Source organism: Coregonus lavaretus (genome assembly GCF_964263955.1).
Source record: "Coregonus lavaretus genome assembly, chromosome: 23".
Classification (NCBI taxonomy): domain Eukaryota; kingdom Metazoa; phylum Chordata; class Actinopteri; order Salmoniformes; family Salmonidae; genus Coregonus; species Coregonus lavaretus.
The window spans coordinates 31,194,197-31,222,014 of NC_140010.1; the positions used below are offsets into that span (position 1 = coordinate 31,194,197).

General features: G+C 42.6%; 2 protein-coding genes across 2 annotated transcripts in view; one reads left to right on the top strand and one right to left on the bottom strand.

Annotated features, from left to right (window-relative positions):
- The window catches only part of LOC311098751 (choline transporter-like protein 5-A), a gene marked incomplete at both ends in the record, with an annotated part of 106,657 nt that extends 103,669 nt beyond the window's left edge, over positions 1–2,988 (top strand). Inside the window, 10 exons of the mRNA XM_084139302.1 lie at positions 76–168; positions 393–480; positions 601–863; positions 1,075–1,169; positions 1,268–1,371; positions 1,530–1,603; positions 1,704–1,774; positions 2,343–2,431; positions 2,514–2,598; positions 2,894–2,988. Of these exons, the coding sequence (XP_083995428.1) occupies positions 76–168; positions 393–480; positions 601–863; positions 1,075–1,169; positions 1,268–1,371; positions 1,530–1,603; positions 1,704–1,774; positions 2,343–2,431; positions 2,514–2,598; positions 2,894–2,988 (1,057 nt within the window). The remainder of the gene's footprint in view (positions 1–75; positions 169–392; positions 481–600; positions 864–1,074; positions 1,170–1,267; positions 1,372–1,529; positions 1,604–1,703; positions 1,775–2,342; positions 2,432–2,513; positions 2,599–2,893) is intronic.
- A 2,499-nt stretch (positions 2,989–5,487) lies between these two features.
- LOC311098626 (LIM/homeobox protein Lhx8-like) lies at positions 5,488–8,955 on the bottom strand (the record flags this gene model as incomplete). The annotated part of the gene is made up of 8 exons (XM_084139157.1): positions 5,488–5,564; positions 5,742–5,970; positions 6,056–6,151; positions 6,419–6,522; positions 6,767–6,987; positions 7,363–7,484; positions 7,800–7,952; positions 8,872–8,955. 8 exons carry the CDS (start codon positions 8,953–8,955, stop codon positions 5,488–5,490), a joined length of 1,086 nt encoding a protein of 361 aa, XP_083995283.1.
- Positions 8,956–27,818: the final 18,863 nt, after the last annotated feature.

Consider the following 27,818-nt stretch of genomic DNA (forward strand, 5'->3'; position numbering starts at 1 on the left):
TCTTGCTGTCTTTCTTCATAACTGTTGTTTGAGAATAGTTTATTTTCAATGTTCTTCTTGTGCCTCTGTCTCTAGGGCCATCAGCTACATCATGTCAACACTCTTCTACCCAATCATCACCTTCCTGCTGCTGGCCATCTGCATCTCCTACTTTGCTGTCACCTCTGTGTATCCTCTTACTGGTGCGGTGTTCCTCCACTAGAGGGCGCTGTTGATGCAGTTCTTTGTTCAGCGTGCTGTTCATGATTCCAACCTAAGTCCCAGATTCTATCAAGTATATTGTATTGAATGACTTATGGAATACAGAGACACAGAAATTGATCTAAGAAAGTTCTGTTGTGTATTGTTGTACAACCGCAACATGTTTGATGCTTAACCAGCGTTACACACAGATTCCTGGCCTCCTCTGGAGATGCCATCTATAAAGTAATGGCTGCTGAGCCCAACTGCATGTACGGAAACAAGACATGCGATCCTGAGGTGAGGCACCTTTTTTTCAACTCAATCTAAGTATCCTGCAGACGCACACAGAAACTCTGGTATTGAGTACCCCCGATTTGTATAAATAGTTATTGTGTATTTTCACAATTTCCCTCCCAGACTTTCAACAAGACCAACGTGTCCAAGACGTGTCCGGGCGCCCAGTGTACATTTGCGTTCTACGGCGGGGAGACGCCCTACCACCGCTACCTTTTCATCCTCCAGCTGTCCAACCTGCTCATCTTCCTGTGGCTGGTCAACTTCACCATCGCCCTGGGCCAGTGCACCCTGGCTGGGGCCTTCGCCTCCTACTACTGGGCCCGGAGGAAGCCCCAGGACATCCCCACCTGCCCCCTGTTTTCTTCATTTAGCAGGGCAATACGGTAAGGAGCCTTCCATACCATTCTGCCAGTACAGAAGATTAGTGATCTAACTGGAAGAGTTAGTTTCACAATGGCTCAGGGATTGTTTGAGCCAGAATTTTGGGTGTTTGGGAGGTTATGATTTCTTCATGATAGACTGACTAAAGGTGTGTGTGTGTGTGTGTGTGTGTGTGTGTGTGTGTGTGTGTGTGTGTGTGTGGCTGGGTTACAGGTATCACACGGGCTCACTGGCGTTTGGTGCTCTAATTCTGGCCCTTGTTCAGATGGCACGAATTATCCTGGAGTATCTAGATTCAAAACTCAAAGGTGAGTTTGGCTTTAGTACAGCACAGTAATACATCATCTAGTCATGGATTTGACTCTGTGGAGTAACTCATCACTAATGGTCGGTGGTCTGTGTTCAGGTGTCAATAACGTGGTAGCACGCTTCCTGCTCTGCTGCCTCAAATGCTGTTTCTGGTGTCTAGAGCGCTTCATCAAATTCATGAACAGAAATGCTTACATTATGGTGAGTAGTGTGATATGTGTGTGTCCATATGTATTGATATTATTACACAGCTTTTATCAATGTGAATCGCTGATTATGTATCAACTGAATCAAGGGTAGATTAGTTACTGTGTGTGCTATAACTCAATATGGTCCCATGGTCTGTGTGTTCCCTCTAGATTGCGATATATGGGAAGTGCTTCTGCACGTCAGCTCGAGACGCCTTCTGCCTATTGATGAGAAATGTAGTAAGGTAAGGCCGTCTGAAGCCAGGGGCTAGATTATTAGGCTACCCAGTGTTGGCTGGCACCTCACTGGGCTAACCTTACTGGGTTCACCCCTCTCTCCTGCAGGGTGGCGGTGCTGGACAGAGTGACAGACTTCCTACTGTTCCTGGGGAAAGTGCTAATAGCAGGGAGTGTAGGTGAGTCATTGCAAAAAAACATATTTTCTTCTTGTGACTTCTTAACCCTTTTAGGATAATAGTTGATATTTTATTTGACTGCAATCAGTCAAAAGTCACGTTTTAAAGTCTAAATAAATGATGAAGCATATTGGTGGGTATTTCAACAAGCTCTCTGTCTCACATCAGAATTAGATGTTCATCCATGTTTCTCAAACTTCAAATTTCGAAGTTGTTCCAAACATTGAATTTCAAGTGTTTAAGGTTAAGTTTAGGCATTAACTCCAAATTCTTAAGGTTAGGCATTAACTCAGAATGGTTAAGTTAATGGTTAAGGTTTGGGATAGGCAAAAAATTATAATAATCCCCCCAAAACTTTTTATCGCTGGATTCAAACTTACATCTTGTAATTAAAGGCAGATGCTTACCGAAACCTACTTGAAGATAACAGCGCTCACTGTTTCCCCTAGTGGCCGGTTTCCATATAATCTCCCGACGTCCTCAGACTAGGATGGACATCAAATACTAACTTGTATCACGGGTGACCTGGCTGGGGTATTTACAATGTTGTGTTTTTTGTGTGTTGCAGGCGTCATAGCCTTCTTTTTCTTCACACACAAAATACCAATTGTTCAGGAAGATGTGCCGACCTTGCATTACTACTGGGTACCTCTACTGGTAAGATACAAAAATAGAAAGTGTATAGAAATGGGTATATCCTACATTCATCTGTGTATTGATGGTGTATTATCATTGGCAGACGGTGATATTTGGGTCCTATTTGATCGCTCATGGATTCTTCAGCGTCTATGCAATGTGTGTGGACACGCTGTTTCTGTGTTTCTGTAAGTAAAGCCTACGTATTCTTCTTCATAGACATGCTTCCAAAACACATCTGAAGGAATACACCTGCTCTCATCCTGGGCTCTGGCATCTTTGATTGGCTATTCAGTCGATCTCAATATCAATGCTTTGACCTTTAAAAAAAAAAAACTTTTACAACTGTAAAAACCACCATGGCTGTTCACTTGCTTTGCTTCACGTTCTATCTGAGCACCTCTAATCCCTCTCGCTCATCTCCTTTCCACCTCTCCCTTCCTCCTGTATCCCTTTCTCCACTCCTCCCATACACCCCTCCAGGTGAGGACTTGGAGAGGAACGATGGGAGCCCTGAGAAACCCTTCCTCATGTCTGCTGAGCTGCACAGTATTCTGAGAAAAACTGAGCACCACTGAGGGACACAATACAACCCTCTCATACAAACTAATAGCTTTACTCTTCCAAGATATTTAGCATGCTTTAAACTGAACAGAGCTCAACTCTGGCTACCTACACTATGCTGTCTATCAGCTAACAAGGAGATATCAGTCTCTAATGGACAATGAGACCACTGACTGTGACTTTTGCAACTCAAACGTCTAAAGTCTTCAGAACTAACAGTGACTGTGGTTTTGAGAGACTCACACGAACTCTTACATCGACTATGACGTGTGATCATTAGAATAACTGGTTAGACTTAGAGAATCGAACAATGAGACTAATGGTGTGACCATTAGACTTGTGACGACTTTGCTACTGCCTTACCTCAAGACTAGGAACTGACAAGCAGGAACTCTTTTGGAACAAGTTCAGGTGGTCAGACTTCACTGTGACTTGTGCTGATAAGAAACAAACTTGTAACTCTCTGGTCCAGAGAGAGAGCAAAACACTTCTGGTTTGCTCCAAACAGATCAGAGGCTATGCATATCCAACCTGCAGTACACTGCTATCGTCCCTATCCTCTTTATTAGTCCTCAGCAGCTGTACTGTAACTACAGTTTACATGGACGATGGCCCTTACTGCAAAAACAATCACGTTATGAACTTCCATATTTAGAACTAAAGGAACATTTTGGGTGCAGCAGACTGATAGAACCCTAAATTGTAGTCAGACCAATACTTGTTCTGCAGACTGTCTTTAAGCTAATGCTTAAACCGGTTGATTTATGCTACTCAAAATCAATATTGGGTACTAATGGAGTTCCAAATATTCAGCCACTAAAGGTTAAGTAACAATCATGATAAAATTATGCCCTATATCACTCTATTGCAGAAAACTCTACGGTCAAAACCTGCAACTGGGATGACCTTTACACCCACACATGGGCTCATGTACAGCACGGGTAGCCTACGTTATGTATGTGATACTATACATGTATGGGCGGACTAGCTGTTTCAAATAAGGGCTCCTGTATATCTAATATGATCCTCTCCCGCTATATGAATATTGAATCCTACTGTATCGACTTTGTCAAAACCTGATGCTTTCACTTTAACTCAACCAGAGCCTGTGTACAGATTTGAAGGCATGTCATCTCATGGTCCTGATGGGATGTCCTTACAACTGAATGGAGTTACTTCATGGCAATGGACTGCTCTCCATAAGCCATACACATACTGTATGTTGTCTGATAGGAAAGCATGCAAGTGAAATAATCCCTGGCTGATGTTTGATTACAGTTGTCTGAAGTGATTTCATTTTACCTTGATCACCGTGGCTCTGGCAAATACTTGGGGAGACTATCAAATACAGAGGATGTGCACATGTGTCACTGCAATGAAGACCCATACAATTTTTTAAAAGGCAGTTCTGTTAGCTGAGCATAAGGTGTTATGACTACAGGTTCTAGTTAGCGTGCCTAGCTAGTGGATAATTGAGGTTTTTACTTTAGCCTAAATGTATTTTAGACTCCTGACAATGGAAGGATGTCAAAGCCATTTTGGTAGAATTTGTACTTCAGTGGTACAATTGAAAAAAGTGCTATGTTTTTAATGTCATTACTTGTACATGCTCTTTTCTACATTTTGGGATCAGTATTTAATGTGATTTTCTTTTGTAACATTTAGTCACTTCTATAAATAAAAAGCATTTGAATAGTTTCATGTGCTTTACAGCATTTGCTGTGCCACAATGCAATTACACCATAAAAGAAAAGTCTATTCTCCCTCAGTTTGAGTTCGTCTTTAACTCTTATTCCAGTGCTGGATCAAGAGTACAATGATGGTTCAGCAGCTCGACCCTACCACATGACCAGCACTCTGAGGAGGATGCTCCGCAGGCGGCGGACAAGACCGAAGAGGGAGTAGGAAGATTTAGATTCAGAAGAGGGACTAAAGGCAAGAGGATGGGTCTGAACGTTCTGACGGCATGCTCGCCCATGTGCCAGTGCCCAATCCAAATTGTCAACCAGCAACAGAGAAATGTGACATTTACGCATATGCCGCTTACAACAAAAATACTATTAATTCAGTTAAACTGAAGTGTGTCAAATGGCATTATGTTTGTCATGAACATCCAAACAAGACAGCATCTAGTGAAGTCCAGTCCCTCCCTGTCAGCAGTGATCATATGGCTTTTATTCAGATTTCTTCACAGCCATCAAAAACAGAGATCAGCTATATATCAACAAAACAGAAACTAAGAGATCAAATAATTTCATTACTTTAAACAAAGTGCTCAGTCACATGCGTCAAATAAATTATGAAATTTCATAGCCAATATAGATACTATATATTAACAAAAAGTTTACAGCCTTTTTTTTACATTAAATTCTGACCATTGTATCTCCTTCGATAAACCCTCAACATATAATCTAACATTCGCACCACATGCCCTTTGATGGACGATGAGTATCGCTCCGCAGCATTCTGACCCAATGGTAAGGCCCGGTTCTGCAGGGGGTGGAATGTAACGATCAGGCATGGCTGATTGGCAGCTGTGTCATGGAATGGGATAGAATAGGCTGGAACACCAGTGAGGATGGAGAGTGCACTGAAGAACACAAACATGCTATTGTTAGTCCAAAACCCATTATTGGTTATAGTAATATTGATACAGTGTTCATATTGTGATTTCAAATATTATTTTGACTTCAGATCTTTGCACTGAATTCTAAAGCAAATCCAATAAAATCTCACTATGATACACAAGACATGTAAAAATATGAACCTGTGATCTCCAAGTGCCGACTTTGCTCACCATCCATGTATGTGTGTAGTGCGGTAAGCATGGGCGTGTGCATGGGTGTGTCTGTTGGTATGTAAGCTGTGTACTGTAGATCATCCAGGAGAGGCGGAGAGAGCCTGGACTGCTGTAGTGATGACATTGCTGCAGAGGACATGTGGTGGTTGGGGCTCACGTGCTTCTTATGACGAGCTCGGCAGTTCTGGAACCAAACCTGGAGATGGAACAGGGATGGATTAAGCTTTGTAATTTCAGGGACACCTAATTATTTGACTAAACTAAAATGTTAGAGCGCTCACCTGAATGACCCTGCGACTGAGGCCAGTCCTCTCTGCCAGCTTCTGGAGGGTCTGAGCGTCTGGGTTGTTGTCCTGAGCAAACTGAGCCTGCATCACCTGACCGACAAGATACACACATTAATACTGTTCTTGGTGTGGTTTTGGCACTTTTACATTTTAGTCATTTAGCAGATGCTCTTATCCAGAGCGACTTACAGTTAGTGCATTCATCTTAAGATAGCTTGGTGGGACAAACATATCACAGGCATAGAAAGTACATTATTCCTCAATAACTTAGCTATCAGTAGAGTCTGGGGGGGGGGGGGTCAAGTGCAATTCCAAACATGCAGAAAAGTAAAAGTAAAAATAAACCATGATGTTCACCTGTAGCTGGTCTGCAGTGAAGCTAGTGCGAGCCCTCTTAGCTGGTTTGGGCTGGGACCCTTCCTGCTCTGATGGCAGGGCTCCCTCTACATTCACACCTTTTCCTGTAAGGACATGTAACCAGAGGTCATGACATTGTAAAGGAGAATGAGAAAAATGAATTTATAATAGGGGAAAGCTTGAATCTTAGTTATCAATGAATGTTTCACAAGAACAAGCTTCAATTAAATTGCTACATCATAAATGTGTAGAAAAAAGGTCTGTGTACAGTCAATATTGTTCAATAAAACACCTTTACTCAAAATACAGGCCTTGTTCTTTCTATATACCCTTAAAAATGTTGCTTACCACTTTCCATGGCCCGTTTCAGGTTGTCCAACATGCAGTCGTAGTGGCTGCGGCACAGCACCCTCTCCTCCACCAGGGCAAACTCCTCCCCCGTGGAGAGCTGGCGCTTACAGGAGAAGCAGGCAAAGCAGGCCAGGTGGTAGGTGTTGCCCTTCGCCCTCCTTACCCAGTCGTTGGAGTGGATGTTCCTGCCGCAGCGGGCACAGCGAGTTCCATACTTCCTGTGAGAAAGTTGGATTGTATTTTTTAACATGACACTGATATGTTTGTAGACTACTAATTCAACACATTTGTATCAAAATAAATTCTAGCCTACTAATAACTTAACTGTGGGGAATGCAAATATTCTTTAACTTTTATAAACTTGTAAATGTTATGAGAAGTTATTTTTTTACATCAAAAACTATGTTCAAATTGAAGATTTAAACCTTGTCTCAAACATATGAAATGTAAATTGTAGGCTGAGGAAGTGCATGGCCTCATAGGGCCCAAGGTCATGTCAACCCCCAAAATGAAAAATCTCACTTCATTCTATGAATCCATTTTTTTTTTATGTAAACAGGCTTAAGATAGACAGTCTGAGGCCACATAATTACCTGAAGTAGTCGAGTTTGCAGAAAACCTCTTTCTCTTTGATGTAACAACTGACATGTCTTCCAAGAGGAGTTTGGCACACGCTGCACGAGAGGCACTTCACGTGCCAGCACAAGTTGTTCACCTGAAATGTAGCCATAGCATAGTTAGACTTCAAACATTTATTCAACCGAAAGAGTAGCTTAATCTACAGTTTTAGTACACGAAAATAAACATCTTTCGATGTTAGTGATAAATGTTCAATGTCAACACTTTCTTAACTGAAATGTGATTTTATTTAGGCTAACTTACCAAATAGGCCAATGTCAAACTTTCTCGGTTGAAAATGTCAATACTGTAGGCCTATTAGTTTACGGACGTGGGAAAACCATTTAACATAAACATTTTAGGCCTTGGTTGAATAGGCCTAATAAAGCCTGTCATAGGCTCGGCAACTTACCTTGAGCAGGTATTTGTCAACTATCTCCAAACCACAACTTCCACAAAGGCTTTTCCCCAAAGAGGCTGATGCCATCGTCTGCAGTGTAGAGGATGAAGACAAAGACGAAGACGGTGAATATGACTCGTCTTCAAAAATATCATCCGAGGTGCCCTGGATAGAAGAAATGTAATGGATTAAATTAAAGTCAACTAACATTTACAAAAACAACATTTCCATGTGTAAACTACGGACAAAAATTAATTTCATAAAATGTGGCCTAACTGAGTGGAGAAGGAAAGCGCGAAGTTGGCATAATTTCCAGTGAAGGTTTTACGCATAGTAAAATAGGTTACCTGTTTGATTCCTCCTTTTACTTGTACGCCTATACTCTGAGCGTCGGAAGATGCACCTCTACATCCCTCCTTAGGCATAGTGAGGGGTTAAAAGAAATTGCAGCAAAAAAAAATACTGTGGATGGACTTTTCCCCACTTCTGCTAGCTATGACAACCACAACGACGAATAAGATGCCATCTCAAAGAATAAAAGTGTACAAAACAAATTGTACGATTCTTGAGAAAATGTTATAGCCTACTTCAAGCACTTTTCGCAACAGGACCCTTCGATGGTTCACATTACCAACTCATCCGTTTCTGCTGTCAAATTAGTTGTCTGCAGGAGGGCAATTCTAAAAGTGAATTTGAAGACAAATCTGACTGAACAGAATAGGCTATATTAAACAAAAATAGCCGTAATGACCAAATCAAACTAAATGTTTGTTGACTTTCGGCAATTAGCGCCACTGCAGCACTCTTCAACGTGCGCGCAGCCCGCAGCTGCAGGGATTTAGTTTGATTAATAACGCAAACTCCCTCGGGTAATGAATGAACTGATTTGTGCCGAGAAAACGAATGGGTGGCTCATCAAATCTACTATAAAATTATTACATTTTCGTTAACTTGGAACCGAATCATAGCCTGTCGGTTTGGAGTAGCCACAATTCGGTCCAATTATAGGCCATTTAAACTAATGGCAATAACAACAAAAGAAATTCAACACGATAATTTTTGCCAACTTGGAACATAGGCTTACCGTGCTGTTGGAGATCGAGTTGAACCCATTTTCAATATCGTCCACTTTGGAGCAAGGCAACATTAGTTCATTTTTCCAATACATTACTTGTAGTCCTAGAACAAAACACAAATCAACCAGGAGAATAATCCGATATATTCCAGTGTCAGAGGCTGCTGCACCAACCCCATGCTCCACTGAAGCGGTCTTTACATTAGTGAGGGTGGAACTTTTTCCCTCTCCATTGTCCTTATGACGGTCTTGGCCGCACCCCCTTTACACATGCCCGCCTTGCAGTGGATATGAGACGTTATACATCGGGCAAGTATTTCGATATAACCTTTGATCTTTTTTGGGGGACATATGCAACAATCTTCCTGGTCCTGGATAAAATGCTCATGATTAATTCCCATTTCATAGTAGGCTACACGCTGCTCCAAAGCCAAACATGAAAAGAAATTGAAACAAAATGTAACAGCCCATTTAAGCCTGGTATATCTCTTACAGCTACTACTGTAGACGAGTGTTTGCAACCTTAGTTTCAGAAAAGAAAGAACTCACACAGCCGCAATCATTTCGTTTTTAATCCACCCCATTAGGACTAACCGGTGGCATCTGGGCAGAAAGCAACCGACAGCACCCAATTTTGTCTTATTGTCTCCCAGCTGAGTTCAGTATCGTTATTGCTACCTGCAGCTGCTGATGATGATGGTGGTAGTAGTTAAATGAACAATGGGCCCTGTAATTGCTAAATACAAGCAGGTTTGTGAAACCTCTAATGTTTTAAAATAATTTATTGGGTGCCCATTATTTGGTTTGCCATTGTACGCACAAAGCATTAGTTAAACCTGATAGGCTTAGGGACCCTTTTCAATAGGAAAGCCTACGCGCAATCTTCAGCATTATAACAATGATCATCATGCATCTGTTAAAAGTTGTTATGCGATGTATGGCCCACTGCAGCAATTCTTTACCCTCCCTGTTTTACTGAAATTGTAGGATTTTGCTCTACATTCATTTTTCAGCAGGTCTCTTTCATTTTTTCGTTTTCATAATACAAATGCATGCAAAATCTAATATAGTGGTGAAATTGTGCTCATTTGCTATAATTGCCAGCATAATATTTAATAATTACTTGTGTTGATGTTGAGTTATGCTGTTGAATTTGCCGATATTGTTGATTTACTGTAGGCCTATATGTTGCCCTAAATTGTGATAGCCTGGTGCAAACTTTTTATACCTGTATAAACGTTTTATATATATATATATATATATATATATATTGTTATAAGAGAGCGAGCTGACAGCTCTGACATTGCGCGCGTGACATCAGCTCTGACACATACACACAGTGGACATTTTTTTTCATCACTGCTGAAAATATTTTATGAAAGTATTTTGTAAATGTAACCCTTCTTTAAAATATATTTGTTTATCAGCAATACCATTCTTTCAGATAGTCCTAATTTAAAGGTTCCAATTACATGAATACAAAAATGCTTATTATTATTATTATTATTATTATTATCATAGCTACAGAATTTTTAAATGATAATTTGATAAATTCGACTTAAACCCCATTTTTTCCAACGTACCAAAAATCGATTTCTCGTTATGGAAAAATTATAAAATCATTATTATTAGATTCACGGTTCCTAGAATATGTAATTATCACATTTCACAAGAGCAGACAGAACCATTTACACCTTTCTCTGGGCTACCACTGAAACCCACTGAATCTGATCAAATGAACGGTATGTGTATTATAATATGCACATTTTGATATGTCGTTTTTTGAGTGTGTGATTGACAATATCAGCCACTTCATCTTTGTGTTTCTCCCTATGCGGGAATTTCACAGCAAACCCACAACCGTTAAAAATATCAACTTTCAGACGCTTGGGGGAAATGTTTTTTTTGTAACATAATTACAAAGACAAGTAAACCACTCCGACTTAAATTCTTTGCCAGGGAATTTCACCATTTAAAAAACCTAATTGACCCACTTCACAACGTTATTTCAATTTTTTTTGGCCTAAGCTGTTAATGGGAAAGGATAAGGCAGTATGGACACAAACGTCCAACAATTCATGTCCATCACAGGTATGATGACAAACAAGCCCCGCATAATAATGGCTCACATTTGAGCACTTTCCGTAGGTCTTGAAGCCACTTATCATTATATTGGATAACTCACCTCATTGAATCATTGACAGACAGCAGAAACTGGTAATCTGGAGTTTGTAAGAGGGTCTTGTCGGAACTAGGAAGCTATTGTCTTGGATACAAGATAAATGTATGATATCTTATTTTTTGGTGTTGGTCCATTTGAGGTAATGCTTGTGTGATACAATTGTGTGAGAGAGGAATCAAAGTATGCCTGACATAATTGCCAAAACAGTCATCTGGATTTTGTCATCTTTCTAAATTTGTGCTCTCTGTTACTCAGACCATTGTGTACAAGTCTCAGATAAAGGTGCATTGAGTCTAATCTTTGGTTAGGTCATGATATCATTTCAGGTGACATCATATACAAAATATATTGGGGGAATACTGTTGGTTCACTTGACATCAGTGTGTGTTTGTTTGCCTCTGACTCCAAACTCAAATGCTTTGTTTTTCCCACCTGCACGGTGATTTACTGCAGTGATCACCAAAGTGCACTGTGCTACAGTACTTACTGACTCTAAGTCGCTCTGGATAAGTTTGTCTGCAAAACCACATGTAGGCCTAAATGTGAAATGTTCTGCAGCACAGCTGAAGATTGACACATTTTTGTTCCTTGGCTTCTCTCTGCCTCCCTTTTTTCACTGTACTGTGTGTGACACCAAGCTCATACCTTGTTGAGCTCTGGATGGGTACATCCATAGAAATAGATTTGATAGAATGGACAAAGCTCCTCAGTCCAGAGATTTATGGGTGGCACACCAAATATGAAACGTTGACATAAATTGGCGTGTCCGCTCCATTTGATTGGCCCTAGAGAGGAGAAGGTTCCTCTGGATTCTGATGCTGCTCTACGTTGTAGAACCTTGTCGGGAAATGGGCCCAATCCAAGAGTGACTTGGTTCCTCCATTCTCTCGTATTCACAGCGTTCTTTCGATTTCCCATCATAGTGAAACCCCCACCCCCATCCTGTTACACACATGTGGACAAAGTAGAAGGAAGAGGAGGGACTAGCTTTTACCCACAGTAGAAATGGCAACTAGTACAAAAACTGGTGAAGGATAGACATTACAAAGCGAACTGATAAGTGATCAAAGTCTAAAAAAGGAAATGGATCCTTTATTCGAGACTTCTGTTGCTATTCTCCCTCAAAACAGTCTGAAAACATTTCACATCCCCTTTTCCTCTTGCATTGCAATTGTTCTTCCAGCAACGTCTCGGTAGGGCTTTCTCTATTGTGATAGTGGAGATATGCTGGGTCTAAAGATATGCCTGTGTGTGTAAGATAATACCCCTCAAAGCATTGCATCTTGTCATCGGCCATAGAAGAATAACAAACCTAAAGGAAATTGTCTTGTTTTGTTTTTTTGGTGTTGATGGACAGGCACAGAACATTTATCTATGGCTATTGTTTTTTATTCAATCCTCTGTAGCTCAATTGGTAGAGCATGGCGCTTGTAACGCCAGGGTAGTGGGTTCGATCCCCAGGACCACCCATACGTAAAAATGTATGCACACATGACTGTAAGTTGCTTTGGATAAAAGCGTCTGCTAAATGGCATACTATTATTATTAAGTTAGGGGTCTGTAATACAATTTCAAGCCATGTTGATGAGTTATGACCTTGTGAATTATGTTTTCAGTCTAGACACTTTCAGAGAGGTTAATCCAAATGATAGAGATTCGACAAGAGGCTATTTGCCATTGGCATATAGCCACAATTTTGACTGTATGTGTCTTTTTCACCAAAATACGAAATATAGAAGGTGGAGGTGGGCAGGAGTCATATTACCCAGCAGGCCTGGGAGGCTAGAGCCCTCAGAGCGCCTGTCATCCAAATAAGCTTTGACAGGCTAACCTGGGGGACAGAGGAGGGCTGCAGAGGTCATGTTTTCTGGAAGGAAGATAAATCTCCACTGGTGTCAAGGCATATGCTTCAGGTCTCATTCAGTGACATCAGATCTCAATGCTGAGCCCAGCTCTTTCCATCTGAAGATGTAGGTGTTTTTAGATGTACGTGATTTAAATACATGTAGATAACTTATAAAACAGGCTGGTGTGTTGATCGTTGGGATGGCAAATGTTTACATTGATAATAGAAAGAGGGACTGAGATGAAAACATGGTGCTTCATATGGCATTACATTACATTACATGTTGATGGCTTGGCTGGTCAGGCTGGCAGGAACAACGCACTTCTTCTGGTGTGTTGTGTGTCAGGGCTTCAGTTCATGGATGTTGATGTGGTGGTAGGAAATGGAGCTGATGACAGCTTCTCGGCTAGCAACAGGACTCTGTGCAGCCACTATCACTCTGACCTCAGGAAACAGAGTATACAACATCACTCCCACGTGGAAGTCCGACCCAAAACACACTGGCCTTAATGCCCGCTCCTCTGGGTCTGCCTATTCTGGCCCAGACCTTCCGTCTCTGAGCTGGTGTTTGTTTTGTTGCTTAAGAGGAGTGTCCTGCAAAACTCTTACTGACCTCCTGAACCCTGTGGTCATTCTTGGCTGTTAGATGGCTCAGTTGTTTGGAGCATAGTGCTGCTAACAGCAAGGTTGTAGGTTTAATGCCGTTACGGCTCCGTGAAACATTGCACTTTGTGCTGTAGAACCCACCCCCTACTTCTTTGACATCAACTCAAGACTCTTTCCATTCGACTGCCCCTCCATAGTCACTAACCCTAACACATCGAGAGTCACTTTCAGAGGGAAGTTTGGGGATCAAGAACGAACAAGGGGATCAAGAAACCTATGAACTTTAGAGCACACTCTCTTGGCTTCTTAACCATTCAATTCATATTCAATGTGGATTGTAAATTGAACTCTGTCAGCCCAGCCAGTTGCTGCCCAGCCCCCTCCCTGTCTGCACCCGTCGGCCATCTTGGGGCCACACCGGATCCCTCCAGACAGGAATATGTTGTCTAGACGTTCAGCTTTGAACTCTGTCCTTTCTCCCTGCATCCCAGGTGAGCCGACATCGCTTCAGCTTCGGTCACACCGCTCCGGTTCCAATCTATACCTCCTTACGCCCCTTTACATGCCCCTCGACAACCACCCTTGGACACCCACATCCGCTGAAGCCCCCCACTTTATACCCACAGAGGGATGGCTGGTTTGGCTGGGCTACAGAGCAACCGGAGGGAAAGGCCTGGATGTAAGTGGAGTGCTCAGGGCCCAGCTTCCTTTCATCTGGCCAGGCTGGGGAACGTAAGCCAGGGGAAGCCTCTCTGGAGCAGCCGCACGCACTGCTCAATTACACTTGCGCTGGAACAGGATCTAGTTTGATTGAGCAATGAGAGAGGAGCTCTAAAGCCTTGCATATTCGCATACTCAGAGGAAAGGGATGGAAATAAAACTGCTTGTATGTACTCAAACGTACATCTTATTTACTGGCATGATGTTTCAGAGTAAGTATGACCGATGACATTTCCTATTTTAATTTATGGATTTCATGGAGTGAAGTTGTCAACGCTTACCATGACAGGGTCGTTTACCTCATGATTTAAAATGAACCTTTTCTGATGCCTTCATTTTGCTAGCTCACCTTTCAAGTGTGGTGTTCCACAGGGATCGATTCTTGGATCTTTATTATTTTAATTCTAGTTTATATTAATGATCTGCCAAATGCATCAACTTTCTCAACTTATGTTTGCTGATGACACAAGGTGGGCTATGGAGTCTGCATCTCTCACTACACTCATGTTCATACCTACTGTACACTGAGTGTACAAAACATTGAGAACGCCTTCCTAATATTGAGTTGCATCCCCCTTTTTGCCCTCAGAACAGCCTCAATTCGTCGGGGCATGGACTCTACAAGGTGTCAAGCGTTCCACAGGGATGCTGGCCCATGTTGACTCCAATGCTTCCCACAGTTGTGTCAAGTTGTCTGGATGTCCTCTGGGTGGTGGACCATTCTAGATACACACAGGAAAATGTTGGGTGTGAAAAACCCAGCAGCGTTGCAGTTCTTGACACAAAACGGTGCGCCTGGCACCTACTACCATACTCTGCTCAAAGTCACGTAAATCTTTTGTCTTGCCCATTCACCCTCTGAATGGCACACATACACAATCCATTCCTCAATTGTCACAAGGCTTAAAAATCCTTCTTTAACCTGTCTCCTCCCCTTCATTTACACTGATTGAAGTGGATGTAACAGGTGACATCAATAAGGGATCATAGCTTTCACCTGGACTCACCTGGTCAGTCTATGTCATGGAAAGAGCAGGTGTCCTTACTGTTTTGTACACAGAAATCTCTTAATTTTGCATTGTTGTAAGAGAGAGAGAGAGAGAGAGAGAGAGAGAGAGAGAGAGAGAGAGAGAGAGAGAGAGAGAGAGAGAGAGAGAGAGAGAGAGAGAGAGAGAGAGAGAGAGAGAGAGAGAGAGAGAGAGAGAGAGAGAGAGAGAGAGAGAGAGAGAGAGAGAGAGAGAGAGAGAGAGAGAGAGAGAGAGAGAGAGAGAGAGAGAGAGAGAGAGAGAGAGAGAGAGAGAGAGAGAGAGAGAGAGAGCTCTGATTACTGCATGTGTCAAGTGAGGAAGAGGGTCTGAGGTTGGGCGTATAGACTGTGTGTTAAATTCAGTGTTTTAAGCAAGGTATGTTTAGAGGGTTGTAACTGTCCTACATTTAATATTATGGTAACTGTGGACTTTGCTGAACTCCTTGATCATTGACTGTCCAGTAGATGGCCACACATGTATAGTACATTGAGTGCATTGAATGGAAGATACAATACTCTCTCCATTGAATAATATCTGATCAGATTTTCTATTGTACAACGTTTGGTCTTATTTAAACATAGCCTATGAAAATGCACACAGGCATACCCCCTCACCAACACACTCAAACACATTCACAAAGTGCATGTGCAGGCACACATACACACAGCTCTCCCCTGAGCACCCTATAGGGCACACATTATTAACTCTGCTGTGAGGTAAAGACATAATGGAATGCAAAGCAAAAATATGTATGTCTCTCCCACTATACAGTGCACACCACATACTGTAGCTGGCAAGGTGACAGAAACCACAAGTATTGCATTTGTGTTGCTGCAGGTGAAGGTAAACACCAACTAACCAGCACCATCAGCCCTCACAATACAAGCACACAAATGTCAAGTCTTGTTTATATACCTTTTATTCTGGGTGTTTCTGGGGGGATGTAAGAGGTAACAACCATGACCAGTGGAAAAATGGCTTGCCTGTTGGAGGCTTCAGGATCTTCCCTGCTTACACACACACACAGGTAAGAGCACGCACACACACACCCGTCCCCTCTCTACAACCCCCTCCTATTTTAAGGTATGAACATAACACAAGTGAAAAGGGTGTAAAGGTGAGCTTTGAGAGGAAGGCAGGCATGAAGCAGGCCGATGACGGTAACCTGCACAATTATTCCAGCTATGACAACAAATGCGAGGCGAGAGGGAACGCAGGCACCACTGACACCTGTCGCAGCTGCCTCAGCGGAGAAACCAGGAGTGGAGGGGGGCGTTGGGGGTAACACCTCAGCGCGGCTGTATGGGGAGAAACAAATGGACAATGTGAAGAAGGGCGGACACATACACCAAAAATATGACATCATCCAGTCTGAAAACAGCGAGTGTTGTTATGTGGGTGAGGTACCTTGACAAATAGAAAGCCCATAGCTGAAGTGTGTAATTACAATTCATTAGTGCATGAAAATTGACATTCATATAAGTACAACTAAAACTGACATACTCTATACTTTTATATTGATATGTGTTTTCTGAGTCTTCAGAAAACACTTGAGCTGCTCTGTAACCAAACATGGCTGACTGGCAGTCATCCCTATCCTGCTCCAGTGAGTTGGGCCTCTACTGAAAAGTCTGATCTGTTGCACGTGTCCTTTCACCAAAGCTGCCTGACCTTCTGACCCTGCACCGTACCTCAGTGCTCCTGACCTGGGGAGAAAGGGTACAGCCACGGATGTCTGATATGAGGAGATTCATACGCTATGAAATGACTGACTGACTGACAGGTTTCTGAATATCCATAAGTAAACGAGCAGTGATGTTGCTGAAATAAATGGCCTTTGCTTGCTCATGTGCTGTAAATATAGTTTGAAGAATAGAATCATCATAAAAAATGTATTAACTTTTCCAGCATTTTATTGACATCATTTGTGTCCTCTTAGCTCAAACGATATACAGATCTGAAGATCATTTAGTGGAAGAAGCGTCGCTTTGCTTCACCAAGACAAAGAGCATTGAAGAGGCCTGGGAGGAAGGAGGGAGCCAGATCTTCTACAGAACCAGTAATAGATTCACCCCCTCCTCCTGGTCAGACTCCTGGCATGGCGTTGCCCCTCCACACTGGGCCTCTAATTATTTCATCATGTAGCAGGAAATCCTGCCAAGGATACATAAACACCAGGGGGAGGGTGACTCCCCCTATTCCCCTCTTTCCATCAGAGGAGGGTGACATCTGACATTTGCATGCCTCTCCCCTATTCCTGCCCTCAGCAACCTTCAGAACCTCATAACCTGGGCTCCGTGTCCTCCTCAAGTCCCCATGGACCTTGTCTGGAGCGACACACTTCATACTCCACACGGACACACACCCACATGCATGTACGCACACACACACTTTCCCTCTAAGCCTAGGTCAGGGCTGACCCCCGTGCAGTCTGAGTCCGTATCCCCTCCTCTACCTCCCTCCCCCACAAAACCCCCATTATTCGCTCCTGAAGTGGGTTATGGGAGGGATTTGGGGGGTCTGGTTGCGTGTGTCGAACCAGGTGCAAAGAAAGTCCTAATTTCTCTTGGCTGCCGTTGTGCATAAATTATCGCGAGGTGAAATTCTTGCCAGGGAGTCATCTTGCACTTCTCCAGACAGAGGAGGCCCCATCTACTTCCCATTCTAAACCCCCAATGTGGGGTTTAGTGGGGATCATACCCCTGGACTGGTCTGGGGTGGGAATTTTGGGGCGCTAAATGCTGGGTAACATATTTAGGGTACTGGCTCTTGATTGGTAGGAATAAGTCTGAACTGGGATTTTGTAGTGATGTCCCACACATGCCTATCACAGGTTACTCCATTGAGAAAAGTATCTTGGCGTCCTAGGGTTGAGAGAGGGGGGAACATCCCATTTCACATTTTGAAGACTAGTCCCTTCAACCATTATTTAATAGTCGATGTAGGACATTGCAGTGACTTTGAAAAGGCCCAAGTTCACAGTTCAATGCACACGCACATATGATTCTGTTGCTTACTCCGCACTGTGAGACATATTTATTTCAGTATGAGCTGCCATCTGTCAAAACAGTTTTGGGGAAGGGTGGCATGTCTGGACATGAGCACAGGAGCCGGCTCCCAGGAGACTGTTGGTTGGCGTGTCAGAAAGGGATAGTTTCTCTCCAGGTCTCTCCTCAGATTCAAGGAGGCAGAGTGTTAAAAAAAAAAAAAAAAAAATATTTTTCAAAAGTTGCAAGAAACCTCTTTAGATGTACAGTAGTTCTTCAGAGTATGCATTTTAACTCGTCCCACACTTACTATTTTCCTGAGGAGTGCCCTCCGAAAGAAAAAGTCAGGGAGCGAATTGAGCCAGAACATTGTTCGTCATATCTTATGCCTATCTTACTGATGGCAAATGAAATATGGTTACAGCTAGGCAGCTGCCAGTGTTCCCAGTTTAAATGTTTATAGTGGTCCCAGTTTAGCTGTGCCCAGGTGCATTCTCTCATTTCTCCCTCTATCCCCACTTGATCTCTCAAGCCGCCACAACAATGTAGCAAAGGAAGATGGGAAGATAAAGGACGCACACACGGATGTGCACACACACACACACACACACACACACACATTGAAAAGACAGAAACAGCACCCTTATTTACAGTTATAGCCTTGCTGCGTGGAGGGCATCTATTCTGTCTGTGCCTGTAGGATGATTATCATCTGAGAGTGGTGACAGTTGCAGAGAGAGATGACTGCAGGAACAGATTTTCAGGCTGTCCCAACTTGTTTCTTTTTTAAAAAACATTTAGCATTGCCAGATTAAAAAGACACTAAGATGTAATGTATCATTCCATTGGAAGATACACCCAGTGGTGCTCCTATCAACACTTACTGTAAGTGAAGTGAAGCACTGATCTACCGGTATATCCATAAATGTCACATTTAATTATTATTGAGGAAAGTGTATCAAAGTCAACCAAACTATTTTTTATGATTACTTCATACAGCTTTCTGCAGTTGGCTGGTTCACTGAATCGAAAATGACTGATTGGCGATGAAGTGACAGATTGTTATGTTGACTGGTTTGATATGCACCAGTTTTATTTACTGTTGTCATGATATAGCAAGTACATGCACATCTTATTGAAAAGACTCAAACCAGGACCAGGGTTTCTTCTCTCTGAAAAGCCTCTCTGTGCAGTGGGATTTGTCAAAATTGTATTTTGTAACCCCTCAAGACAACACAGTGTAACCGCTGACCCTGAAGCCTGCGGTCCTGTTCATTCATACACCCCAGAGTCAACAGCAGTGCAGACAAACACAAACACCATATCTGTTTGCAGATTAAAAAGTTATCCTTTTCAGATAAAACTATACTAAATATATTCATATGTCACCAAATAATTGATTAAGACTACACTATTTTGCAATGAAGGTCTACAGTACCCTCAACAGCACTCTGTAGGTTCGCACCATGGTGTAGCCGGAGGACAGCTAGCTTCTGTCCTCCTCTGGGTACATTGGCTTCAATACAAAACCTAGGAGGTTCATGGTTCTCACATCCTTCCATAGACTTATTATGACAACTTCCGGAGGATGTCCAACCTATCAGAGCTCTTGGAGCATGAACTGACATGTTATCCACCCAATCAAAGGATCAGAGAATGAGTCTAGTGCTGAAAGTATAAGCTACATTTAGCTAGCACAGCAATGCATAAAATGTGGTGAGTAGTTGACTCAAAGAGAAAGACAATAGTTGAACAAATTAATTTATTCCCAAATTAAAGCGAGAGGGAGAGAGAGAAACAATGGGCAGATGGAGAGGGGTGGGAAAGATGAAGTGATAGTAGGAGCAGATTGAGTAGAGTCAGCAGTGACAGAAAGAGGAGGGAAAGGAGAGAAAGAGAGAAATCAGTGGTTACTGAAAATCTGAGGAGATCGAGGCTAGGGACAGACAGCTATGCAAAGTCCCTTTCACTGCAGAAATAAGGCCTACTTGAAGCGATGTTTTTCCATTAATTTTACACAGCAGTATCCAACCTGATATCCATTCTAAAAAGAGGAATGATTAGAAATCTAACTGACGGGAGGGAAAACTGCAAAGAAAGAGGGGGATGGGCAGGAATAGAAAGGACAGTGGGAAGGAGAGGAGGATAGTGAGAGAGAGAGAGCTATATTCCGTAGTATATTTTTGTTCACTTTCGAATGCAGCTGCCTAGTTTAGCCTACTCAAACACCTGGCTCAAACAGAGAGGGATGCTATGTTAGCTAGCTGACTATGGCTATCCAACACTGGAACTCTTCCAAGTCAAGGTAAACTTCTGGTTTTATTAATTTATTGCCAGCGGGGCCCGCCGGTGTAACTGCTAAACTACTGGCTGCTGACTGTACACTGTGCTGCATGATTGTAGCGGGTTTACTAACGCGTTAGTTCTAGTAACTATGATGACCATGACGTGACAACGATGTAGGCTGTGTGTAGTGGTTAGAGGTCATGACTTGAAAGTTTGGCTTGGAAAGTTTTTTTTACCTGGTTACAGTCAGCTGATGTGTTGTGCACTGCAGTCCACAAGTGAAGGGAAAAGATGAGAGGAGGAGAGCGCGTGGATAGATGTGAGAAGGAATTACAGTACCAGTCAAAAGTTTGGACACACCTACTCATTCAAGGGTTTTTCTTTATTTTTACTATTTTTTACATTGTAGAATAATAGTGAAGACATCAAAACTATGAAATAACACATATGGAATCATGTAGTAACCAAATCAAAATATATTTGAGATTTGAGATTCTTCAAATAGCCACCCTTTGCCTTTGACAGCTTTGCACACTCTTGGCATTCTCTCAACCAGCTTAACCTGGAATGCTTTTCCAACAGTCTTGAAGGAGTTCCCACATATGCTTAGCACATGTTGGCTGCTTTTCCTTCACTCTGCCGTCCGACTCATCCCAAACCATCTCAGTTGGGTTGAGGTCGGGGGATTGTGGAGGCCAGGTCATCTGATGCAGCACTCCATCACTCTCCTTCTTGGTAAAATAGCCATTACAAAGCCTGGAGGTGTGTTCGGTCACTGTCTTGTTGAAAAAAAAATTATAGTCCCACTAACCCCAAACCAGATGGGCGGGCTTATCACTGCAGAATGCTGTGGTAGCCATGCTGGTTAAGTGTGCCTTGAATTGTAAATAAATCACAAACAGTAATAATATAATAATAATCACCAGCAAAGCACCCCCACACCATAACACCTCCTCCTCCATGCTTTACGGTGGTAAATACACATGCGGAGATCATCCATTCACCCACACCGCGTCTCACAAAGAAACGGCGGTTGGAACCAATAATCTCAAATTTGGACTCCAGACCATAGGACACATTTCCACCGGTCTAATGTCCATTGCTTGTGTTTATTGGCCCAAGCAGGTCTCTTCTTATTATTGGTGTCCTTTAGTAGTGGTTTCTTTGCAGCAATTCGACCATGAAGGCCTGATTCACACAGTCACCTCTGAACAGTTGATGTTGAGATGTGTCTGTGCCTTGAACTCTGTGAAGCATTTATTTGGGCTGCAATTTCTGAGGCTGGTAACTCTAATTAATTTATCCTCTGCAGCAGAGGTAACTCTGTGTCTTCCTTTCCTGTGGCGGTTCTCATGAGAGCCAGTTTCAACATAGCGCTTGAAGGTTTGAGGGTTTGTGGTCCTCTGTAGCTCAATTGGTAGAGCATGGCGCTTGTAACGCCAGGGTAGTGGGTTCGATCCCCGGGACCACCCATACGTAAAAATTTATGCACACATGACTGTAAGTCGCTTTGGATGAAAGCGTCTGCTAAATGGCATATTATTATTATGGTTTCTGCGACTGCACTTGAAGAAACTTTCAAAGTTCTTAAAATGTTCCGTATTGACTGACCTTCATGTCTGAAAGTAATGATGGACTGTCATTTCTCTTTGCTTATTTGAGCTGTTCTTGCCATAATATGGACTTGGTCTTTTACCAAATAGGGCTATCTTCTGTATAATAATATGTCACAAGTATACTACCCCTACTTGTCACAACACAGCTGATTGGCTCAAACGCATTAAGAAGGAAAGACATTTCACAAATGAACTTTTAAGAAGGCACATCTGTTAATTTAATAGTTTTGATGTCTTCACCATTATTCTATAATGTAATAAATAGTAAAAATAAAGAAAAACCTTGAATGAGTAGGTGTGTTCAAACTTTTGACTGGTAGTGTACAGTGCCTTGCAAATGTATACATCCCCCTTGGCGTTTTTCCTATTTTGTTGCATTACAACCTGTAATTTAAAATTATTTTTATTTGGATTTCATGTAATGGACATACACAAAATAGTCCAAATTGGTGAAGTGAAATGAAAAACATAACTTGTTTCAAAAAATTCTAAAAAATAAATAACGGAAAAGTGGTGCTATGAAGCCCCTAAATAAGATATGGTGCAACCAATTACCTTCAGAAGTCACATAATTAGGTAAATAAAGTCCACTTGTGTGCAATCTAAATGTCACATGATCTGTCACAACACTAAGCAAGGGCCACCACCAAGCAAGCGGCACAATGAAGACCAAGGAGCTCTCTAAACAGGTCAGGGACAAAGTTGTGGAGAAGTACAGATCAGAGTTGGGTTATAAAAAAATATCAGAAACTTTGAACATCCCACGGAGCACCATTAAATCCATTATTAAAAAATTGAAAGAATATGGCACCACAACAAACCTGCCAAGAGAGGGCTGCCCACCAAAACTCACGGACCAGGCAAGGAGGGAATTAATCAGAGAGGCAACAAAGACACCAAAGATAACCCTGAAGGAGCTGCAAAGCTCCACAGTGGAGATTGGAGTATCTGTCTATAGGACCACTTTAAGCCTTACACTCCACAGAGCTGGGCCAGAAAAAAATAAGCAAACACGTTTGGTGTTCGCTAAAAGTTATGTGGGAGACTCCCCAAACATATGGAAGAAGGTACTCTGGTCAGATGAGACTAAAATTGAGCTTTTTGGCCATTAAGGAAAGCGCTATGTCTGGCGCAAACCCAACACCTCTCATCACCCCGAGAACACCATCCCCACAGTGAAGCATGGTGGTGGCAGCATCATGCTGTTGGGATGTTTTTCATCGGCAGGGACTGGGAAACTGGTCAGAATTGATGGATGGTGCTAAATACAGGCAAAATCTTGAGGGAAAGCTGTTTCAGTCTTCCAGAGATTTGAGACTGGGACGGAGGTTCACCTTCCAGCAGGACAATGACCCTAATCATACTGCTAAAGCAACACTCGAGTGGTTTAAGGGGAAACATTTAAATGTCTTGGAATGGCCTAGTCAAAGCCCAGACCTCAATCCAATTGAGAATCTGTGGGATGACTTAAAGATTGCTGTACACCAGCGGAACCCAGCCAACTTGAAGGAGCTGGAGCAGTTTTGCCTTGAAGAATGGGCAAAACTCCCAGTGGCTAGATGTGCCAAGCTTATAGAGACATACCCCAAGAGAATTGCAGCTGTAATTGCTGCAAAAGGTGGCTCTACAAAGTATTGACTTTGGGGGGGTGAATAGTTATGCACGCTCAAGTTTCAGTTTTTTTGTCTTATTTCTTGTTTGTTTCATAATAAAAAATATTTTACATCTTCAAAGTGGAAGGCATGTTGTATAAATCAAATGATACAACCCCCCCCCCCCCCCCCCCCCAAAATCAATTTTAATTCCAGGTTGTAAGGCAACAAAATAGGAAAAATGCCAAGTTGGGTGAATACTTTCGCAAGCCACTGTATATACTGAACAAAAATATAAAAGCAACATTCAACAATTCTAACGATTTTACTGAGGTACAGTTCATATAAATAAATTAGGCCTTCATCTATAGATTTCACATGACTGGGCAGGAGCGCATACATGGGTGGGCCTGGGAGGGCATAGGCCCACCCACTTGGGAGCCAGGCCCAGCCAATCAGAATTTGTTTTTCTCCACAAAAGGGCTTTATTACAGACAGTAATACTCCTCAGCACCATTGTCCCTGTTCCCAAGAGCTCCAAGGTAATATGCCTAAATGACTATCGCCCTGTAGCACTCACATCTGTAATTATGAAGTGCTTTGAAAGGCTGGTCATGACACACATCAACACCATCATCCCAGACACCCTGTACCCACTCCAATTCGCATACCACCCCAACAGATCCACAGATGACGCAATCTCAATTGCACTTCACACTGCCCTCTCTCACCTGGACAAGAGGGGAAATAACTATATGAGAATGATGTTCATAGACTACAGCTCAGCGTTCAACACCATAGTCCCCTCGAAGCTCATCACCAAGCTAGGGACCCTGGGAATGAACCCCTTCCTCTGCAACTGGATCCTGGACTTCCTGACGGACTGACCCCAGGTGGTGAGGGTAGGCAACAACACCTCCGCCACGCTGACCCTCAACACGGGGGACAGGGATGTGTGCTTAATCCCCTCCTGCACTCCACATTCATCCACGACTGCGTGACCAAGCATGACTCCAACACCATCATCAAGTTTGCTGACGAGACAATGGTAGTAGGCCTGATCACCGACGGCAATGAGACAGCCTACAGGAAGGAGGTCAGAGACTTAGCAGTGTGGTGCCAGGACAACAACCTCTTACGTCAGTAAGCTAATCATGGACTATAGGAGATAGAGGGAAGAGCACGCCACTATCCACATCGACAGGGCTGTTGTGGAGTGGGTTGAGAGCTTCAAGTTCCTTGGCATCCACATCACTAAGGACTTAACATGATCCGTACACACCCGCACAGCCGTGAAGAGGGCACGGCTGTGTGTGTGTCTTCCCCCTCAGAAGGCTGAAAAGATTTGGCATGGATCCTCAAAAATTTATACAACTGCACCATTGAGAACATCTTGACCGGCTGCATCACCGCTTGGTATGGCAAATGCACCACCCTTGACCACAAAGAGCTACAGAGGGTGGTGTGGACAGCCCAATACATCACTGGGGCTGAGCTCCCTGCCATCCGAGACCTCTATATCAGGCGGTGTCAGAGGAAGGCCCCCCAAAAAGTCAGAATCCAGCCACTCGTCACTTCCTGTCGTCACTTCCTGTTGAACACGGAACGAGGGAGAGCTCGGTTTGTTGTTTTGGAAAGTATATTGAAAAGTTTGGTTACTAGCTAGCTACCTTTTGAGTTTGGATCCCGCTACGCGTTTGGTATCACTTGCTGGGACTGCTACTATTTGTCCAGTGATCCTGCCAACCAATGCCGGGTCTAAGGAGCTGTTTGGCGTAGCAGCTAGCCTAACTGCCTATCAAGCTAGTGGGGTATTCTTGACGGATTGAACACAGCCCACAACGTGGTTAGCCATTGTGGCTTGTGGCTGTCTAGATCCTTGCTGTTTGTTGTTGTTGTTTTCAATCTTCCCTGAGACCTGCCTTGTCTGGATTTGCGAGGAGTAACAGTATAACCTACGGTGTTACCATGACAAAGACCAAAGCCAGCGGGAGTACCGTTAAGGACAGTGGTGTCTCTCTATCACACGTGAAGGATCTTTTAAAATAACAAAAAGAGTTCTACAAGCAGTTGTTACAATAACAAGAAGAAAATAGCTTCAAGTGTTTTGTCCAAATACTGGTGGATTCAACTAGTAAATTAATGGATGACCTGACCAGAGAGGTCCAGGACCTGAAGAACAGTTTGCAGTTCTCCCAGGGTCAGCTCGATGAGTATAAACAGGAAACGGCAAGATGACAGCAATCTCTAAGTGATTGAAAGATCACACCAGTTCTGTATGTGAATCCATGATAACAATGACGGAGAAATCAGATTATCTCGAGGGACAATCAAGGCGGAACAACATGGTTGTAGACGGAATTGCAGAATCTCCTCATGAGACCTGGACGGAGTCTGAGGACAAAGTGAGGGAAACGATCTTGGAGAAACTGAAGATGGACCACAGGAAGATTGAGGTGGAGTGCGCCCACAGGACTTGAAAACCCACCACCGGCCCAGGTGACAGGCCCAGGCCGATAGTGGTCAAGTTCCTGAGGTTCAAGGACAAGGTAGCTGTTCTGGAAAGAGACAAAAACTTGAGAGGATTGTATATCTTCCTCAACGAGGACTATCCTGAAGCTGTGCACCAGAAGAGGAAATAACTTATTCCAGCCATTAAAGCTGTCAGAGCGCGTGGGGACATTGCTTACATCTGCTATGACAGGCTCATTGTCCACCCTTCCTCCCAGAAGCCTGGAAGGGATAAGAGAGCCAAGCCTATGGGTTCGTAGCTTCAACACCGCAGCACACACACACACTTACATTCACCAACTGATTAATGGACCCTTGAATGTATAATTTTTTTCCCCATATTATGTCCATCTCTGATAAGCTACCCAGGAATGGGCTGAAAATAGCCCATATTAATGTATGTAGCCTTAGAAATAAGGTTAATGAAATCAATAACTTGCTAACATCAGATAACATTCAGATATTAGCCATTTCTGAGACTGGCTTAGACAATTCATTTGATGATCCAGCAGTAGCAATACAAGGATATAACATTTATAGAAGAGACAGGAATTCTTATGGGGGTGGTGTTGCTGTATATATTCAGAGCCATATCCCTGTAATGCCTTTCTTTTGGGTTGTTGCTATAGGCCACCAAGTGCTAACAGTCAGTATCTAAATAATATTTGTGAAATTCTTGATAGTGTATGTGATGTAAACAGAGAGGTCTACTTTCTTGGGGACCTGAATATTGACTGTCTGCTCAAGAGGAAGCGTTTTACTGTAACCCGGGCCTGTAATCTAGTTCAAGTTATTAATCAATCTATCAGGGTGTTTACAAACGCTACAGGAACAAGATCATCCACATGTATTGATCACATTTGTACTAATACTGAAGAACTTGATTTTAAAGCTGTATCCGTACCCATTGGATGCAGTGATCACAATATAGTGGCTATATCCAGGAAAGCCAAAGTTCCAAAAGCTGGGCCTAAAATAGTGTAGAAGAGATCATACAAAATATTTAGCTGTGACTCCTATGTGGATGATGATACAAATATTTGTTGGTTTGATGTGATTAATAAGGAGCATCCAGACACTGCACTTGATGAATTTATGAAATTGCTTCTTCCAATTATTGATAAACATGCACCTGTTAAGAAACGGACTGTTAGAACTGTTAAGGCTTCATGGATTGATGAGGAATTGAAAAACTGTATGGTTGAAAGAGATGGGGCCAAAGAGGAGGCTAATAAGTCTGGCTTGCACATCTGACTGGCTGACTTACTGCAAATTGAGAAATGATGTGTTACTAAACTCAACAAAAAGAAGAAGAAACTGTTTCATGAAGCCAAGATCAATGATAATAAAGGTAGATAATAAATAAAGGTGAAAAAAAGAGATAAAGAGTAATAGGAAAAAAACGTTGAATACTTTAAATGAAATTATTTCATCAAATCCGATTGCTTATTCATCACAAATTTCTTGTTAACAAACTATAGTTTTGGTAAGTCGGTTAGGACATCTACTTTGTGCATGACACAAGTAATTTTCCAACAATTGTTTACAGACAGATTATTTCACTTATAATTCACTCTATCAC